Source organism: Carettochelys insculpta, chromosome 4, assembly GCF_033958435.1.
Source record: "Carettochelys insculpta isolate YL-2023 chromosome 4, ASM3395843v1, whole genome shotgun sequence".
NCBI lineage: Eukaryota > Metazoa > Chordata > Testudines > Carettochelyidae > Carettochelys > Carettochelys insculpta.
Window position 1 is genome coordinate 9,906,946 of NC_134140.1, and position 21,687 is coordinate 9,928,632.

Sequence of the window (21,687 nt, forward strand, 5' to 3'; positions counted from 1 at the left end):
AAAATTAATGAACTAAAATCACCGTGCATTGTCAGAATTATTAGGGTGATTTATCCAACAGGCACCATAAAAGGAACCGTAATCAGTTTTAATTGAAATCAAGGCAGTGAGTTGCACTTCAGTTTTATGGAGAGAAGTGCATTTTAATCAATTTGTGAATGTTGGTAGGCGCTCTTCAGAAAGATTTATTGGATTTTATCATTTATCATTATCATTAGTATTAAAATGTGTGTGCAAATATATATAATTTATTTTTCAAATAATTATGCACCATTCAGACGCAACCTGAAACTTGAAAGTCATACTACATTGTTTGTGACACACACATTTTGGCAGCCACGCATATTTTCATTCTGAATTTTCTTACTTTTGCTGACAATATATGAGCAAAAGTAAAATCTAGAATCAGACTCTTTTCTTGATATGTATTGACTCTTAAAGAGTAGTTGGAGTAAAAAGTAGCAAAATGCTAATAACTGCAATGGCTCTATAAAATTAATTATAATTGGTCTTCATTATCTTTTTTCTTTTATAAATTGTTTGTTTTCTCCATTGGGTCATTGCAGATCTTAATGAATATAGAAGCCAGAGCTATTTGAAATGTCAGATGGAAGAGAGCTTCCGAGAGATTTCTAGGAAAGGAAAAAATTCTTTTCTCACCAGTAAATTGAATACCACACTGGCTCTAAAATCAAGTCAATCGCATTATTGTCTTGTCCATCCTGTTACTTTCCCATGCCACCTAGCCACTTAAATTGTTCTAAGATTTTATCGCGTTTTAAATACATTAGTTTTAACTTACATGGTTTCAGTAGAACAAACACTGCACTAACCTCAAAAATGGGCAGAAAAGTGTGAGATGGTAATCAGGATAATGTTAATTTAAGGTCCAATATCTTGTGGCTCAATATCTTCAGAAGTAACTGATACATACTATTGCAATGCTGGGATTCTCAGCTTTGCATCTATAGATTGCTTTGTATTCTTGATGTCCCTGATATTTGACAGATATTGAACATTGATAAAGTCCCCTGCAGCATATCAGTTAGGCTAATTAGTAGATAGTAGATAGACCAGGGTGTTTTCAGCATTTCAGCATCCTGGTCTGCTAGATACAGTGAAAAAATTGTTGCATAAGGAGAGCTTTTGTATAGTAACTGGTCTGGGCATAGACATATGTCAAAATAATAAAATAAAATAAAAAAAAGAAAAAAATATGAGTTAGTGAGCTAACTTACATAACTCAAGGTATTACAAGAATAATACAAATAGACACTTTTGTCCCAAAAGGCTCTTAGCTTTATAAAGTAGGTAGCAGAGGCCAGATTTATGTTTTTTTACAGTTACCAATATGACTGGTGCAGTAGTGGCTCTCTTGGAAGGGAGAAGCTTCTGGGTGAGGTGATGTGGTCATAACTCACGTATGTGGAATTACAGTAGGGTCTCAGTATTCACAAACCTAAGGTTCAATTATTCACACCTCAAGCAGCTGCTTCCCCAGGGCTCTGGGGCACTGAGCGCCGGCTGCTGCCGCTTCCTCCACAGCCCCAGGCAGGAGCACCAGCAGCCACCGCTTGCACTGGGGGCCCGGGCAGGAAGTGTTGGCAGCCAGGGGTCGCCATATTCCCGAAATTCAACATTTGTGAGGATTCTCAGCATGGAACGCTCATGAATGTTGAGACCCTACTGTGTAACAATTTATCATCTTGTTTGTAACCTAGCTGTTCTGATACTGACCTAGTCATAATTCTTCAGTTGAATTAAATTGTCACTCTGCATTCAAACACAAATTTACTTTGTAAATGTCAGACAATGTTGACACATCCAGGAGTTTGCAAAGACCTGGGGAAGTTCATGTGGAGAGAGGGGTAGCAAGTGTGGTGCAGGGGTGTTACATGCACATTTTCATGCTCCCCTGGCAATCAGTGGTGAGGACTGCCAAATGCAAGGGGAGACTTTCACAAACGCCAGGGAGACAGAGTGGGAAGCAGGTTCTATGAGCTAACCGCTCGTCTCACCCATCCTTCTGGAATGACTCAAGTAAACATCACTTCCTAGGTAGGTTTCCACCCTGCGGGACAAATCGGCTCTGTGTTACTTTACTTTAGCAATTCTTCTTTATCGAAGAAAAATAATACAAAATATTGTTAAATAAGATATTTACTACTTCAAATTAAAATACATTGGTAATTAATATGAGTGACTTTTAATAAATGCACACCAATGGCTAATGACCATTCGTGCTTTTTAAATGTACTTTGTATTTTAAAGATTTTCAAAAATATGTGCTCAGACTTACCTAAGTACCTAAATATAAATTATAAATGTGAAGAATGCCAGCAGCTCCTATTGATTTAAACATTGCTACCACTTAAAATGAAGTTTGAATAGAATCTGGTCTCTCATCAATACCCCCCCTTCCAGGCCAAGAGCTATACATTGTGTCCATGTACTAAATTTTTTAATTTACTTTCACTGTCTCACTTCTCTGCTACCCAGTCTTTATAACAGAAAGCAGCTCAACCTGTTCTATATGACACATCCCCAGCTGACTCACCATATTACCCTTTGACCTACTGATTGGTTTAGACCAAACTCCTCTTTATTAGTATGAGCCAGATCAGAGGGCTGTGGGTCCGTAGCTCAGCACTTGTCAGCATGGGGCATCAGAAGCCAGCAGGAGGACTGAGAAATTACTGTTGTAGGTAAAATATGAAAAAATTACAAAGCTGTAGTACGTGTGTATGTGTATGTGTGTATTTTCTTTCAATAAAATAGTTTGAAACAATATAAAGATACTGGGTTTAACTTTCAATGTTTCTGAGTACCAACACCTCCCACTAGTTTTTCCAAGGAAGTCAGTATGAAAATCAAATCACTGCAGTAAAATCTTTGTTTGGTAGTAGAGTGGCATAACTTACAAAATGAGTTTTTGGTGTATTTGTCATGGCCGTTACTGTCACGGTCAAAAATGTAGGCAATGTATTCTAGCAGTGCCAGTCCCAGAATATTAGAAAGCCGACATGGGTGAAATAATATTTTTATTGGACCAACTTCTTTTGGTGAGAGAGAGAACCACTCAAGCAACACAGAGCTGATCTTTAGGTTTGGGAAATGAACTCTGAGCATCACAGCAATGTGCAAAGTGAAACAAATTGTTTTTCATGAGTAAGTTGCTAGCACATATTGTAAAGAATTGTTTCCACAGACAAGGACATACCCTCTTAAAACAGCAGCACCAGATCCTGTGAAAACAATGGATGCAAAACTTGCAGATGTATAGCCAGTGCTACAATAAACAACATAGCCCCCAGCACACCTTTCAAGATTCATGTGTCTTACACACCTATCGTAGCATCTCCTTAGTGTGATAAATGTCCCAATAACAATTACGTGATTTAAACCAAACGATCGCTAAGCTCTCAAATGAACTCATAGAAATAGAATGATTAAAGACAAAAACACTGTATCACCTTTCCACAAAGCGATGATTCTGTATCTTACCTCAGTCCTTATTATTATTAAAGGAAAAGCCCACAAAGATTTCAAAAGCTGAACTGAGGCTCTTGCATTCATTACGCTGGTACACACCAAAATCATGGGATGAACAGAGATACTAGATTTGCGATTTGTTACAAGAGTCTGTAACCCAGTAAGCCTCTGTTTTTCTCTTATGGCTTCAGAGTTGATAATGAACCACTTGAACTTGAATGGACCCTGGCAATCAAGCCCACCGATGGGCGGTGGGAGTGAAAGGGGGCAGTTTCTCCCCAGAATGGACATTTCTGCTGAAGTAGCAGTGGCGGTGGACAGAGCTCCAGCCCCTTCGAAATGTCCCTCCCTCTCCCCACCTCTGCTCTGCCCCTGCCTGCCTCTTCCTCGGGAAGCACCATGTTGCATCCAGTGAGTGCAGTGCAATCCCAACCCCACCACTGCCTCCTCACCCATCCCTGCATTCTTGGCTTGAGAGTATTGATATCTAGGAAATTGCAGTGCTCTGCAATTGCACTGCTCTGGGGTGGGGGCAGGAAGGGGTGAAGCTGGGGGTACGTGTGCCCCCCATGCACCCTCCACACATTGTCTGTGGTTGCAATATGTGCTAACCACTTATGCCAAACGGTCAGTTCCACTTTGCATTTTGCAGTGGTGTGGGGAGTTTCCTTCTCAGACTTGAAGAAGAATTCTGTCAGTTTGTCTGCGCAGCAAAGAAAAACCCACACCTGGCCCCTGCCATCTGATTTGGGCTCCCATGCCTTGGGCTGTGAGGCTGTTTCATTCCTGGAGCCAGGGCTTTAAGATTGTGTGGGTGGGGAGTGTCCCAAAACTTTAGGTCTGGCTCAGGCCCAGATGTCTACACCACTTGAAGCAGCTCCACAGCCAACCTCTGCAAGCCCAAGTTGGTGACATACCTCAGTGGCTTGGAAGCTTGAGGGTAAGAAAGTCAAGTGGCTCGTGTTTGAAGGTTAGTGTTTCGAGAGAGACAACTTAGAAAATACACTATGATTTTTATACTAATTTTGGTAGCTGTCATGGCAGTTAGGAGAGTTTGGATTTGGACACTGTTGTTCAGTTTCTGATTGAGAAATGAGACAATACGGGCCCAGGTTAATTCTACCACAAAAACAAAGTGCAGCTTGTAACTACAGAAAACTCTTTAATATCTGGCAGCCCTGGGAGTATGAGGTTGATGGATATTCAAATATTCTGGATAATGGAGAGGTATACTTAGCAATGCCTAATACTAAAGAAAAACAAGATTAGATATTAAGAAACAAACAAAGAAGTATGCAGAATACTTTACCAACAACAGTAGTATTGTACACTGTAAACTTATACTGCATTTGCTGTATTCATTTGTATTTAATTTCACTGTACTTCTGGAAAACGTAAGTAAAATTTACTTATGGTTAAAATGTCAGTTATTTGAGAGTTGTGGATAATAGCATGCCAGCTATGAAAGAGTTTGCTGCATTAGATGTGGCTATGAATTTAAATTGGTAGGCAGAGCATTTCTCTGCAGGGCTCTGTGAGCCATATTCTCTATGGCTTTGCACCCTTTTCCGCACATTTACCTTTGTGTGAAGTGGATGCAAAACGTGGCAGAATTAATATTATCCACCCAAACTGGCGCTAACCTTTTATGTTCACGTTTCAAAGTAAAAATAACACAAGGCACTAGTTAGTGGTGAAACAGACCTGTTGTATTTTAAACCCTACCTAAATTAATGAGATGGCAGATCTTGTTATTGTTGAAGTTGATGAGGTGCCAGAGACTTCACAGGGAGCAAGATAGAACTCTGAATTCTTTCTTAGTAACAACTCCCAAGTGGAATTAAATAACCTTTCCTCTGAAAAAGAAAGGTTCATATGTCTGCTGTTAACAGCGTGTCCACACTGACAACACCTATTGTTCCAGCTGAATATTTCATTAATTGAACTTGATAAAGACAAGGAGTGATCTAATATTCACTGTTTAAATCTTTCTGTTGGGAATTTTACTCTTATCTCTCAAATGACAGAACCACTGAACAAAAGTCAACTGCCCCACTTGCTCACAGGGCAGGTAATATTTTTTCCTCAGTGAATAAAGTATCTTAAATCTTTTCATTATTACGATAATAGTAAGCAGCTTTTATGTTGTAGCTTTTTGTGGCAGCTGTATTAGGTGAGTACTTAGCAATGAATCTAGGAGTTTCACATCTTCACTTCTTTCTCTGAACAAATGTAAATTACTATAGGGAGGGTTTTTTTTTCTTTCTTTTGTGTTTTCTATTAAGTTCTGGTCTTTATGTAAAAGTAAATGCAACACATTGATAACAGTAGAAAAAAAACAGAAAATGAAGCCTCAAACTCATTCTTATATCACAGTTACTGTAATCTACTTTGTGTACCCTTTTATTTTAACTAGGTGCTAAATTGGCCGTGTAATACAGGGTAATGTATGCATATAGTTTCAACAGTGACTTTAATTTTCTTTGGTTTTGATTTGTTCCCAAGAACTCTAATGAGCCATGCACCACATGTACACAGAGACCTTACAATGGCACTGTGATTTGATAGCAGCCTTCAGCTTCCTGAAGGGGGGCTCTAAAGTGGATGGAGAGAGACTGTTCTCAGTAGTGAGGGATAGCAGAACAAGGAGCAAGGGTCTGAAGTTACAGAGAGGGAGATATAAGTTGAATATTGGGAAAAAACTATTTCACCAGGAGGGCGGTGAAGCACTGGAATATGTTACCAAGAGAGGTGATGGTATTTCCATCCCTAGAAGTAGTGGAGTAGGTTACCTATAGAGGTGGTAGAATCTCTCCTTAAACTTCATGGGGAAGACAGTCAGAGCTTGGCTATGGGCTTGCTTTATTGGCTAGCTTTAATGGTACCATCATTCAGGTGTTTGCTCAATAGGCAATTTCAGACCTAACAGCTGTGGCTCTGCTAATCAGAGGACACAGGCTCCTTGTGCCCCTCCCCACATTTTTCTTCTTTTGGTTTTCCAGTTTTTACTAAGATCAATAGAGTTCAAGTCTTTGATGGCTAGTGTATCCTCTGAATTTGTGTGAAATCTTTGGTATGTATTCAAAAATGACTGTGTTACAGGCAGATATGCAGATCAATAAATAGAAAAATACATATAATTGAATGTAGGTCCTTGGAATGTTTTGACAATAAAAATGGACACAGGTTGTAAAGATGTTTAAGCTAGGAAGTATGTATGAATAAAATGTGTCTAATATCTGTTATATGAAGTATGTACCATAGCTGGTTGTGAAGAAGGAAAAGTAATACAGAATAGCATTAAAAGAAAGTGTTAATCCAGCTCTGTCACTTTTCCACCACTAATAAAGTGTTTATGTTTCTCTCTCTCTATATATATATAAAAATTTCAGGTAGAAGAAGCACTGGAAGCTGTGAAAAATGCAACAAATGAGCAAGATCTAGCAAATCGTTTTAAAGAATTTGGGAAAGAGATGGTGAAACTAAACTATGTGGCTGCTAGAAGACAACAGGTAAGTAAATTGAAAAGCAGTGGGTGTGAAGATTCAGTCATATAAAATAATCAGTTTTTTATCATGTTCCAGAAGCATGCTTTTTTTCTGTATTTCATCATAACATCTGCCAATACGTGTCGGCTACGTCTACACTAGCTAAAAACTTCAAAATGGCCATGCAAATGGCCATTTCAAAGTTTACTAAAGAAGAGCTGAAATACATATTCAGTGCCTCATTAGCATGCGGGTGGCCGCATGAGCAGATAGGAATAAGGGGACTTCGATGTAGCTGGGGGGCTTTCAGAAAGGAGCACTGTCTGGACGAGCCGCACGGCAGCGAGCCGCATCAATTTCAAAGTGCCGTGGCTGCCCGCATGCTAATGAGGCACTGAATATGTATTTCAGCACTTCGTTAGTAAACTTCGCAATGGCCATTTGCACGGCCATTTTGAAGTTTTGGCTAGTGTAGACACGGCCATCATGTTATGTTATGACCTCTGTACCTTAATCATATTATTTTTTCCAATTCACACCTGGCTTTTTTCACAAGGGTTTATTTTTAACAGGAAAATCTTGAAAAACAAACACCCTGATTTCAAATGAGAATGGCATAGAGGGTAAAAAAACAAATAGCCAGGGAGTTAAGTCATCTAACGGTGACTTCCCAGTTAGCAGAATCAGGAGATCACTCTATCTGCTCATGGTGTGGCGGTCTACATGAAGTGTTATTTATAAAGAAAATGTTTTCTTTATAAAATGCTTTGGTAGACTTACGCTTCTAAATTCCTAAGTAGGCACCTACATAAGTGCTCTAACGTTCAAAACACCATTCACATTGAAATTGGAAACATCACCAATGGAAATCAAAGGGAGTTGGTAGAACCTCAGTCTTCTGATGATTATTTCACATTTGGGTGCCTAACTTTAGGTATCATTTTTAGCCATCTTGTTTACAAAGTAAAGTTGTTCATGAGTCAAGATAGTCTGGTAGTGTAATGTAACAGGAGTCTTTCCATTCCAGAATGAACCAGAATTTATTACAATGTTCGCAAGCAATGCTGTTGGGTTTCAGATGATTAAAAAGATAATATGATTATATTTTCTTGTCTTAAAGAGAAATAAAATAAAAGACCTGAAAGTGACAAAAATATCTGGTATTCAAAATTACATGTCTGTGCATAAGGTCAGATTTTTTAAAGTTCACGAAAGGCTGCTTGTTATCATTTCTTCAGAATAAAGTGCTGCTCCAAAATATCCCTAGAACGTATTATTTCAATAAACAATTGGAAGAAATATTTCAATGTGCAACACAATTTATAAACAATATACTTCCAAGCACAATTTCCACTCATACCTTGGTAGGGATATTGGCTTGCATTTGGTTCTTTTTCCACCCCCCCATCCCCCCAAATATGGTTTGTTCTTTTCTTTGACAGCACACATTGTTAGTTCGTACATATTTTGTATATTTTTCCACTTCAGTTCTTTTTTTGGTTCTTTTCAGTTTTTTTTTTTAATAATTCCTCTAATGTTTAGGAATATTCTCTGTTCTTTGCTACTCTTCCTCTAGATGTTTTGCTCTGGTTTTCCTGCATTTTTAAGAACATTAGAGTGTTCCTCATATTTTCTTCCACTTTTCCATGTGGCTTACCCATTATAATAGAACTAAAATAAAGCAACAGCAAAACAAAACAAACCAGGTTTCCTTTGGCAGGTGGAATATGCAGTTGTGACCCAACTTATACATGCTGTCATGGGTTTCATTGCTATAGAATCATAGGACACCCACAGGGCCATGCTCACGAGTATATATGAAATACGTATGTGGGTTTTGCATATTTTAATGCCAAAATTTCAATATATAACTATATGCTATATGCATATTTTTGTACAGGAACTGAAAGATCCTCACTGCAGGGATGAAATGGCTGCTGCTCGAGGTGCTCTGAAGAAGAATGCTACTATGCTGTACACTGCATCTCAAGCATTTCTCCGTCACCCAGATGTAGCAGCCACTAGGGCCAACAGAGATTATGTCTTCAAACAAGTACAAGAAGCCATTGCTGGTATCTCTAATGCTGCGCAGGCCACTTCACCAACTGACGAGAACAAGGGGCATACTGGTATTGGGGAACTCGCTGCAGCTCTGAATGAATTTGATGTAAGTATTAAATGCACATGCACAAAGGCACACATTTCAGGAAATACCCTATACCCCCTTTGTCAAGAAGAATTTAGTATGAATAGTATGTTTGCTTTTTACACGGTTTTCTTTTGTCAGGCTGCAGCAAGTGGCCATTAATTTTTAAGGAGGTATAGCTGTTGCATGTAGTGAACTCTAGAACTTCAAAGCTACTGTTTACATTTTTATTCTGTGACTGACAGAGGCAAAGAATTCTTTTTCTTCTGCCTTAGCATCAGCAAAATCTAATCTGGCTAAATTATTAAATTTATTTAAATATATTTATTAAATATAATTATTAAATTACTAAATTATTAGAGGGCGAAAACTTGATCTTTTTGGCCTCTGAGGATAGAACAAGAGGCAATGGACTTAAACTGCAGCAAGGGAGGTTTAGGTTGGACATTAGGAAAAAGTTCCTAACTGTCAGAGTGGTCAAACAGTGGAATAAATTGCCAAGGGAGGTTGTGGAATCTCATCACTGGAGATATTTAAGAACAGGTTAGACAGATGTCTGTCAAGGATAGTTTAGACAGTACTTGGTCCTGCCATTGGGGCAGGGGGCTGGACTCGATGGCCTCTTGAGGTCCCTTCCAGTCCTATTATTCTGTGATTCTATGATTCTATTTAAGATTGTTGATAGTCTGATAAATCTGCTTGCCTTAATTATGTCAAAGATCTGAGTTTTAACAGTGTCTTCCTCTGTTTTACTGAACAAGATAATCTGTAATTTAGAATGATTAGGCTGGTGTAAAGGGATGATGTAAATATATGTTCTTCTCTTGAATGTTGAAGGCAGTTATACCCAATGGGTTGCTCATTAGACTCTTGCCCCCATGCTCAGTATAAAGCTCCAGGGAGATATTCAGAGAAGACCTCTGCTCCTAGCTTTTGTGCAAAGCATGCCAGTGTCTTCAAAATATAAGTGATGGAAAGGTTCATGGTCAAAGCCTTGTCAATGACTGCTTAGTTCTATGTTTCCCCATCAGATTTTTATGGAATGCTATTCATTGAGGCACTTTTGGAAAAGCTCTCTGTCCATAATTTCATTCATAGGGCCTAACAAAATTAACCCTGTTGTCTTTAAGAAATTAGCTGAAGCAGTTTTGGAACCTGTCATGATTATTTTCACAGACTCATGGAGGATGGGTGAGATCTCAAAGGACTGGAGAAATGCAGACATAGTACCTATATTTTAGAATGGGATCAGAGGGGACCTGTGAAATTATAAAGCAGTGAGTCTAACTTTGGTATGTGGAAAGATACTGGAATAAATTATTAAGCAATTAATTTGTAAGCACCTTTAGTGTAACAGGGTGATGAACCAGACTCTGTCTCTGTCAGAGAGGTCATGGAAGTCGCAGAGTCAGTGAATTTCTGCAATCTCTGTGACTTCTGCAGCAGCCACTGAGGCTGAACCCTGGGCACCTCGGATGGAGCAAAGAAGCCCGGATTCCAAAATGGAGGCCTGTACCAAGTGTCATGGTCTCATGTCTTTCTAAACCAACCACCTTCCAGACCTGCAGGATGAAGAGAGTCATTTACAAGCCTCAGGTTGATTGCTCAGTCGTTAGGGAAGAAAACCCTGTCCTTTGGGTTGTTCCCAGTATTCTAATAATAGTTGCCATTAGCACCTTTATAACTATAAACAGACATACACTTCATATTTCCAACTTCGCATGATGAGCGATACATGCACAAAATATGATCAGAATCAGCAGGGTATAACATTAAAAAAGTAGGTTCAAAGCATCTCTGATTTATGCATATTTATATTCGTAACCCATTTTCCAAAAACCATGTAATGTTAAATAAATGTTTTTTTCTATTCCAATTTACTAAGGAGTTTCTAGGAAACAATCTTAACTGTTTCCTGTCTGGTTTACACACAACACTCCTGTTAATACACTCCAGAATGGTATTTATCTTTTTAATACTACTGTATGACATTCTTATTTCTTATTTAGTTCATGGTCCAATATAACCTCAGATTCTTTCCAGAACTGACTCACTGGTTAATGCTCATTTTGTACTTCTCTTTTTTGCTTCGCAAATGTAGTAACTCGCCTTTACCATTGCACACCAGCTTCGTAGTTGAAGGGACTAAACATAGTCCTTTGAACCTGCCACAGCCAGCCCATGTTGGCTTGAGTGCCACTTTGCATGGAGATCTGGGAATGGTAGACAGGCATCTGGGTAAAATCATTTTTGTTTCTTTTTGTGTTTTGGGGGAAGGGTGCCATCTAAGTACTTTTGTAAACACGTTTTTGTTAATTTGACATTCGGGGACTGGACTTGTTGACCTCTCCAGGTCCCTTCTAGTTCTAGTCTTCTACAATTCCATTAAATGCCTGTCCATGGTAGTGCGTGTGTGGGAGGATTCAAGGGGTGGAACAGTGGGGAGGGGAGGAGTGAGAAGCATTTGGGGCTCATTGAGGGGATGCATAAATGGGGAGGGTGGCAGAGGAGGACCGCTCGGATGACGGGGAGTGGGAGGGGTGCTGGTTAGGGGATGCGGCAGCCAGTGGCTGGCAGGGAGATTTACAGAGAATTGGGCTAGGGAGCCTGTCATCCTCTACTTTTCCCTATCAGTGTGTACCAGGATCTGGTGGTTCTGAGCCCTTCTCCCCACTGCATGTGAGCTGGGATCTGGGTATCTCTCCCTGTTCCTAAGGCCTCTGAGCCCTGCTACTTTTTTCCTTGTGCATGCACCAGGATTTGGGGGCCCCCTATTTGTCCAAGGAATCTGACCCCTTTTCCTATTTCCCCCTCATGTAGGCTAGATTATTAAGCTCCTTGTCTGAGCCCTTCTCCTTGACCCATATCCATGCCAAGATCTGGGGAACCCCTACACATCTATCGGAATGTAACAACCTCCTTATGCAAGACAGGTTCCAGGGGGCCTGCCTTTCTGAGGGGAACAGTCTGACCTCTATCCCTATCTTCTCCCATGCGATCTGGGATATGCTGGGTCCCTGACTTTTGAGAGTCTCTGAACTCCTCCCTCTGTTTGCGTCAATATCTGGGAGTTGGGTGTCTGGTGGCTCCTGGCCATCCATGGGAGTTTGACCCCCTCCATGCTGCCCCATGTAAGCCTGCTTCTGGAGAAGGCCAACTTTCTGCAGAGGTGTCTGACTCCATTTCCACAGCCCCCACAGGCAAGATCCTACTCCCCTTATGTCTAAACCCCACTCAGTTCCTGTGCATGTGTTTGTGTGCCAAGATCTGTGAACCCCTGGCCCATCAAAGGGAATCTGACACCCCACCCCACGCTTCATGTGAATCAGCTTCTGGGAAGCTCCATTGCCTACTCCCTTCCTTTGAGCTGGGATATGGGGTTCTTTGCCCTTTTAGGGGAATCTAAGCTGCTCTCCCTGCCCTCTTACCTGGCCCATGTAAGCCATGATCTATGGATCTGGGGAAGCTCTGCCTGTCTGGCTAGGGAGCTCAGAACAGTCATGGTGGGTGTGCATAAGTGTAAAACCCACAGGTACCAGGTGAGGAGGAGAGACGTGGTATGCGTAACACACAGTAGAAACTCTCCAACATGCGGTAAGGGGAAGGGGAAGGCCCTTTAACGTGTGTGGGAAAGTTCTCACCTCTGAGCTATATTTTCGGGCTCCATACCTCTCTATAGCTTATTCTCTTTCATCTGAAAACATCTCATTCAGAGGGGAATGGACAGAGAGACAGTCATGTTAGTCTCTATTCTATCAAAACGAAAAAGTGGTCAAGTAGCACTTCAAAGACTAACAAAATAATTTGCTACTGGACTGTTTTTTGTTTCATTCAGAGGGGTAGCTCACTTCATGCCTGTCTGAGCCTGCTGGCAGGTGTTCCATGTCTCTCCCCTCTCTCTAATTGCAGAAGAGCATCTCTTCTGCTATCCAGAAGGTCATGCCATTCCACAAAAGGCAGGAGCTGTCACAGGGAAGCCGTAACTCTGCCTTAGCAAAGTTTTTGGCCTTTTAGTTGTTGCTAAGGTTGCAGGTAGAAGCCTCTTGGAGGCTCCACCTCACTTAGAATGTAAGAGCATGGTTCTTCTGAGGGGTCGGGGTCGGCCTTTCTGATCACTTTGCCATTGTGCTCCTCTTGTCTCCTTGTCTGTATTAAGGCAAAGAGGAGCAGAGGAAGAAATGGGATTTTGAGATCAAGGGAGACAGAAGGAGCAGATAGGAGCTAGTGTAAAGAGTGCATTGGAGCACTGGAGGAAAGGAGCTGAAGTCATGAGATTGGGGACAGAGGGAGGTCAGGGTGGGAGGTTGAGCGGGGGCTGGGGGAGGTGGAGCCTGAATAAGATTGAAGGCGACAGAGCGGGTGAGGCATAGGACAAAGAAGTCTGTGCCCACTAGAGAGCCCTCGCATCCGGAACTTAGAAATCAGCCCAGGGATCCTTACTCTCCACATTGCTTGGCTTTCAGTTAATAGCTGTAAAATCCATGGGTATAGTCTGTGTGATCAGATAATTACACATTGTATCAGAACGCATAACAACAAGGGGGTGGGGGGAGGGAGGAGATGAAATTTGCAGAGCCAACCTAGATTTTGGCATTTTCTGGCTTTTGAGTGCTTGCCTTTGCAATGTAAGCATTCGTTTAATATAGCTTACAAAATGTATGTGATTATTTTGACTGTGGTAGTGTCCACAGTGTCCTAAACATTTTCTACATGAGGAAATGGTCCCACAAGTATGCAGATTTAAAATGAACATCAGTGCTCTTTTTTTTGCATTCTGTAAAGTCCTAAATTGTCTGAATCGTACTTATTTGAGAGTTTTTCTCGCTTTCTTCCCCTTCCTCTTTTGTTCCTTTTTTTCTCCTGTTAGATTAAATGTCTGTCATGGCTGATGGCATAGTTTCTCGATGGAGAGCCCAGATCTCTGGAGTTGAAGTTGACTGACATGGATTAATTTAATAACTGGGACAAAAAAGTTGTGTAATTCAGTGTGAAAACGATTCTGTTATTGAGACAAAGTTTAATGTTTTTTTTAATTATTTTTATAGTGTATGCTGGATATCAATATAAATGGTCTAGTACCACAATGGGCAACCTAAGCTAGTGAGTGGGCCGCATAGGTGCCCCTCCTTCATTTCATTGGGCTGCAAGATTGTCACAACTAAGATGGCCTCTCAGGGATAGAGTAGTTTTGCTAACTGCACTTGTGTGTGTAGAATTTGTGGGGTGTGTTGATTGAACCATTGCAGTGCTTTGATTGGATGCAGAGGAAGTACACGGTCAATGTTGTGTCCAATCAGCACACACCTTACTTCATGTGCCCTTCTTTATGCACATCACTAGTAATACTGGTGAAGGAAAAACCTACCATATGACTGAAAATCAGAATACTTTAACCCTACACGTGGGCAATGAACCACACAGAAAACCCCATTATCTACATGTGGTCCACAGGCTGTCCGTCACTGGGCTAGTAAAGATTGGTTGCCTTGGAAATGGTCAAATGCGTAATCAATATTGACTTTATGAATCCTATTTTTTAAAATATTCCCCAGGAATTTATTAATAAATGCCATGAAAGCTTAACATTTCCATGATGCAAACATATTTTTCATATTATTCACATTTCTTGGTGTTAGCTTGGAACAAAATTGCTAATACAATATCAAAAGCCTTAATAATACATAAAAGGAATTTATGTCTGGCAAATTTATTGACTTCAGCAAAGATAAATCTGATTACGAAAGGTCTGAAATTACGCAAAAATACCTCTGTGTAGATATTGCAAGACCCTGTGCTTAATGTGTGACCCACTTGGGTTTAAATTATACATTTTTGTGCCCATAATAAATGGGCTTTATCTTCTGATTAATCTGATTGTCTTTTTTTTCATATTAAAGTTATTGTGGCTTTAAACTGAAGGCCACAATTTTAGGCATCTGGAGTATTCTGTCCAGTTCTAGGCCACTAGCATAGAAGGGATGTGGATGCATTGGAGCAGGTCCAGTGGAGGGCAACGAAAATGATTAAGGGGCTGGAGCATGTGACATCTGAGGAGAGGCTAAGGGATCTGGGCTTATTTAGTTTGCAGAAGAAAGGGGAGATTTGATACCATCATTCAATTTCCTGAAGGGGCGTCTAAAAAGGATGGAGAAAAGCTATTCTCAGTAGTGACTGATGGCGGAACGAGGAACAGCGGTCTAAAGTTACAGAGGGGAAGTGTAGGTTGTATGTTAGGAAAAACTATTTCACCATGAGGGGGAGAAAGCACTGGAATGTGTTACCTACAGATGTGGTGGATTGTCCATTCCTAAAGGTTTTTAAGTCCTGGCTTGACAAAGTCCTGTCTGGGATGATTTAGTTAGGGTTGATCCTTCTTTAGGCAGAGGGCTGGACTCGGTGACCTGAGGTCCCTTCTAGCCCTAGGATTCTATGATTCTGTGAAATCCCATATTTTTAGAGTGCCTGTACACACTTTTGTAATTCTGTTACCACTGGGTATCCCATAAAATTATTACTGTTTGATATATATTGTACTTTGTACCTTGCACATGAGTTTTTCCCACATGATATGGGCAGCAGAATTTTGAAACTGACCATAACCATGTGATGCTTATCAGTTTCAAACTGATGCTTCCACCTCAATCTGGAAAGGGCTACAGTTCAATACAACAGGGCCTTTGTGCTTAGTGATAATAAATGCATTGATATTTGGGACTGAGAATAGTACACAGGTCATCGGGTAGAATCTCCTGGTTCATTTTAGGAATATTCAGACATCATTCCTATTTCAGGTAAATATCTTTTCAGACTTTTGAATGGCAGTATTGTAAGGGTAAAGTCGGAGTCACATCATAACCTGTAAATGCAGTTGTGGTAAATGCATATGCTTTATTTTCAGAAAATCTTTCTTTCTAATTTTTAGAAGTAAAAAAGGAAGTTATTTTCATTTGCTTGCTTGACTGAGGACACAGGATTTATTTTTATGTCATCTTGTTTTACCCACTTTTAGCCATTTTCATCTGAATGCTTAGCTGCAGACAGGGACTTACTCAGCCTTGTTCTTGAGGTTGAGACATTACTCTCTTTAACTCTAAAATTAATTATCTAACAAATGGAGCTGCAACTCAGATGATTCTGAAATCACTTTTCTACGTGCTAACAGATAACCCACGCCTGGATGACTGCTACACAGGAAACAAACAGAAAATTCTGACCCTCCTTGTTAGCCTATTGTATAACTTCAGCAAGGGAGAAGAATACTGTTTTTTCTCCTTTTAGCACTGATATATTAATGTTTCAGTATCTCCTGTAGTAAGAGTGTAACATGAGTGTAACATGGCCTTTGATAAGAAGTTTATGCTAAAGAAACAGCTACAGTAGGTAAAAAGACTCATTCTGTAGAAAAGCAAAGAGATGCAGGTTTGTCCTTAAGTATAATAGCACTTGAAACTTATTTTTTTATGAACTACTGAAAAATTCAGAATCAACTTTCTAAGGCTCTCAACATCACTTAATTTCCAAATACCTGTATTGTTTATGATTTGACGTATTTTCTGTACCAAAATAGCCTGGCATTTAGTTGAAATTAGATTGTGCCAATCTTAAACACTTAAACTGTCATCTGTAAATGGACTTCCCATGGTAATTGTCATATTCTATGAGATGTTGTTCATATACTGCAATGAAACTGTTACCTCTGTATGATTAATATGTATCTCATTCTTTGGATAGGAACTAATATACTAGATGCTTGAAATATATTATATAGGAATGAAAAGAGCTTAGGAATCCATTTACTAAGAGTTTAACACTTTGAGATATTGTTTAGTTTTAGAACTTTTCTTTGAACAGGTTTGAGATTGCTTATATTTAAAATAAGTATTATTGCACTTTGCTTCATCTGGATAATTTGAGTATTAATTAGGTTTTGATGTTTAATTTCTACATAGTTTATCTGACTCTCTAGATTTTTGTGGACAACAGATACGTACAAGAAGTATTGTTGTTCAAGTTCAAACTTTATTAAAAAGTGAACAACATAGAAGAAAGGACAACAATTTATTTAAATGCATAAAATCTAAAGAGATGTTATTGGCAGCTTTAGTACCATTTATTGCTGAGATTTCCTAACATTTTCTGTTGACTCATTTTCAGTTCTGTATAGCTTTTTGAACTAAGATATTAAGGCCAAAACTGTTCCAGTTTTATTTTATTTTATTTTATTTTTGGTATTGGAATTTTAAAAAAATGGTTCAGCCATTTCCAGAAATGACACAAATTGAATTCCTCAGGCCAAAACATTCTTATAACTGTCTTGAGCTGCGTCTACACGTGCACGCTACTTCGAAGTAGCGGCAGTAACTTCGAAATAGCGCCCGTCGCGGCTACACATGTTGGGCGCTATTTCGAAGTTGAAATCGACGTTAGGCGGCGAGACGTCGAAGTCGCTAACCCCATGAGGGGATGGGAATAGCGGCCTACTTCGACGTTCAACATCGAAGTAGGGACGTGTAGACGATCCGCGTCCCGCAACATCGAAATAGCGGGGTCCTCCATGGCGGCCATCAGCTGGGGGGTTGAGAGATACTCTCTCTCCAGCCCTTGCGGGGCTCTGTGGTCACCGTGTCCAGCAGCCCTTAGCCCAGGGCTTCTGGCTGCTGCTGCTGCAGGTGGGGGTCCGTGCTGCATATACAGGGTCTGCAACTAGTTGTTGGCTCTGTGTATCTTGCACTGTTTAATGAAAGCGTGTCTGGGAGGGGCCCTTTAAGGGAGCGACTTGCTGTTCAGTCTGCCCCGTGACCCTGTCTGCAGCTGTGCCTGGCTCCCTTATTTCGATGTGTGCTACTTTGGCGTGTAGACGTTCCCTCGCTGTGCCTATTTCGATGTTGGGCTGAGCAACGTCGAAGTTGAACATCGACGTTGCCGGCCCTGGAGGACGTGTAGACGTTATTCATCGAAATAGGCTATTTCGATGTCTCTACTTCGAAATTAGCTATTTCGATGTTGGCTTCACGTGTAGACGTAGCCTTGCTGAGAAGCTGTTGTGCCTCCATGCTTCACAGTGGGGACTTCAAATTTGGCATGAGGATTACTTTGATATAAGGCATGTACCTTTTACTATCTCTGTGACAAATTGGCCAAGTGATGAGCTTTTAAAAATCTTAGTTCATGCATGATCAGTTGAGATTTGTTAAAATAAAATTGGCTGCTAAATTCTCCAAAGATTCCGTAAACACAGAACATGCTCCAGTCCTTATAATGTAGAGGCTGAGCAGTACTTTCTCTGCACTTGTTCCTCGTGGTATACAAAGGCTGCTGCGTCACGAAGTGTGGAAATGGAGAGCATCAGCATAACTCATGCTTTGTTGATGTAGGTCCTGTATCAGTTCTGCTACATGTTGGTCTTAGTCATTACTGTTAAGTCTCTAAAATGTATTTATAATTGTATTCCAGAACTGTATACTTTTTTATCATTCCTATCCATGCCATGCTTCTTACTAGCATTCTGGTGTGTCATACTTTCATTACATGGTGTCAGAACAAAACTGGATCTTGAGCAAAAAATAGAGCAAATAAGCCATTTGAATATTTCCATTTGGAAGGAAGGGAACCTGGTAGAGAACTAAAGGTGATGATTGGAACACTTCCAAATTTTCTTGGAGGCAAATGGCATTGCAGAGAAATCAGAATGTTTACCCATTCATACTGCTGCAGGTTGAAGGTAATAAAAATCTACAATGTAATCTATGGGAAGATAAAAAGAGGATGCCAAACTGCTAAAGAGAGAAAGAAATTCAAATTTTTCAGTAATTTAGTAATCAGTGGAAGCCTGCCATTTTGAGATACATTTTTTTTATTGTTAACCAGTTGTTAGATGAAATGATTGAACATTTTCTTGCAGTCTTGTGTAATAAAGCTTGTTTATGTAAATTTGCAGTTAACAGATGGACTGCTAGAAAGTGCATTATTTGTGGTATAACTGATAAGTAGCTATTAGGAAGTTTATTGTGAGAAGTTGACTTGGATTTTGGGGGGAAAAGAAAAAAAACATTTTTCGGGACTCGTGAAAACAACACTTCTTAAATGCAGTGAAAGATCTGGTACACATCTAATGAAAACTGCATCAAGGCACAAAACGAGAATACAATGATAGCAGAAAACACTTTTGTTTGTAATAAACATGGGAACAGTCACAGTGTGAAACAAAGCTGTTCAACATGAGGTTTGACGTCATGTAGGCAATAAAAGTGACCATTTTGCAAAAAGTATGTTGTTTTCAGAACAAACTGCAAACATATTAAAAAAAAACACCTATGTAAATTAACATACTGTTACAACATAAAGCTATGAAAATGCTGACACAGAACTCCTGTTAGATGTCAGTAGATTTAGGAGCAAAGGTATACAAACAGCTTAGTTTGTGACACTTGAAATAATTTAATTCCAAGTAAATTTTTAGAATAGGCTGTGGAGGGATGGAGCAGTGCAGCATGACCTGGGTGGTGATGTGAGCTGGATACCACCTAAGCTCTACCCAGTCCAGGAGTGCTGAGCCAGGCCCCTTCACTCCTTGCCCAGGGGCCCAACAAGTCTGTTGATCATTGGTTTAAACCAGCACTGGTTTAAAAAAATAAAATCTGAAATTGATCAGATGTGAAAATTAGAGGTTATTGAACAAGTAGACATAGGTGACATAAATTTGATTTGTAATAGAACCAAAACTAATTAAGGATTCGTAAAGATTTGAATGAGGCCATCAGCCATACATGGCACATCTTTTGAATAGCAGAGAAGATTATACCTCAGCTTCAAAATGCAAGAACATTTTTATTTTTAATAGGAGCCAATAGTAGTTCTTCAAGTGCTTGCTCATATCTATTCAAATTATTTGTACCCATGCCATAATCATGGCTGTCTGAAATTTTTACCCTAGCTGCTAACCATCTGGTCAGCTGTGGAGCCCCCTGGAATGGAGCCAGTGCTGAGCCCTATATATGACCCTGCAGACGTGACTTCTCCTCAGTTCCTTCTTACCACTCATGTGTGCTGTTGGAACTGTGGCTATGTACTTGTTATTACAACATATCTCCCTATCTCTTTCTTTCTTGTGTAAATAGCTGTAAATAGTTCTTTAGGGACCCACTCCCACCTACATAGTCTCAGGTATCCGAGGAACACCATGAAGTCCTTGGACATGGACATGAACATACGGGCTACATAGCAGAAGCTGTTTAAGCCACAGCCCACAACTGAGGCATTTTCAACTTCACGGGCGATCGGACTTCTATTGCCATGAGCCCCACTGCTCTTGCTGTAAGCCCTGCCATAAACAGGGGGTCAACCAAAGCCAGTCCAAGTCCTCCTCCTGGGCTAAGCTCTCGCTTTGATGGTGCACTTGAGATTGGCATAAAAGTGCCACTGGATCTTTCCCTCCTGATCCTCAACAGACTTTTCCCTTTCCTTCCAGCCTGCTTGGCCATTATGTTGAATGAATGGATCCTCAGAACAGTTGTATCAGGCTGCACCATCCTTCTTAATTTTCCTCCACCTCTCCACTCCCCACCCTCCCTTCACCTTCAGGGAACCATCTCATGAGCAGCTCCTCCTCCAGGAGATTCAATCATTTCTGGCCTTTGGCAAAGTGGAAGATGTTCCTCCTCAGTGCAAGGGCTGCGGGTTCAATTCCCATTATTTCCTTCTTCTGAAGGCAAAAGTGAAACTTGAAACCTCTCCTAGATTTCAGGGAACTCAACAAATGTATTGTTTCCCTCATGTTCCGTATGGTTTCCCTAGGCACCATTGTTCCCTCCCTGGATTGGGGTTATTGGTATGCCACTCTCGGCTTAGAGGATGCATATTTCCCTATCATGATATAGCTTTCCTATCGGTGCTATCTCCATTTTACTGAGGGTCTCCTGCCCTTTCAGTTTATGGCCCTTCCCTGTGGGCTCTCTCCGCCCCCCCAGTGTGTTACTGAATGCATGGCAGTGGTGGTGGTTTTCCTCCACTGCTACAGTGGTCAGGTCTACCCATACCTTGATGATTGGCGCCTGTGGGGCCATTAATTCAACCAGGTGGAGGCCCAAGTGGCTTTCACCAGAGAAATTCTAGGCATGCTGGGTCTCTTGCTCAATCTGGCAAAGCCCCTGTTGCTCCAAACATAACACATGGAGTTTTTTAGGGGAATTCTCAGTGCCATCAAGGCAAGAGTGTTTGTTCCTGACCATCATTTCCAGGCTCTTGCCCAGCTTCTATGCTCCCTGTCCAAGTTTCTGGTCACCCCAGTCAGGAAGTGTCTCAATCTGCTGGGTCATAAGGCAGCATGCATATCTGTAATCCCATTTGCTAGGCTATGCCATGCCCCCTCCAGGCATGGTTGGCATTGGTGTATGACCTTGGCTGGGCAGGCATGGACATGGTTGTCATGGTACTACAACGTGTCCCTGACAACCTCCACTGGTAGCTAAATCCCCATTCCCTCTCATTACAAGATAGTCCTCAAGGTTTGCAGGGGTCAGGCAGACGACATCTTGATAGCCCCAGCGTGGGCTCATCAGCAGT

At 40.7% G+C, this 21,687-nt stretch overlaps 1 protein-coding gene across 5 annotated transcripts in view; it reads left to right on the plus strand.

Annotated features, from left to right (window-relative positions):
• Positions 1-21,687, plus strand: part of CTNNA2 (catenin alpha 2) — an 814,165-nt gene that overhangs the window by 219,971 nt on the left and 572,507 nt on the right. For all 5 annotated transcript variants that reach the window (XM_074992260.1, XM_074992255.1, XM_074992258.1 and 2 more), the window contains 2 exons: positions 6,885-7,004; positions 8,881-9,147. In XM_074992260.1, coding sequence (XP_074848361.1) covers positions 6,885-7,004; positions 8,881-9,147 — 387 coding nt within the window. The remainder of the gene's footprint in view (positions 1-6,884; positions 7,005-8,880; positions 9,148-21,687) is intronic.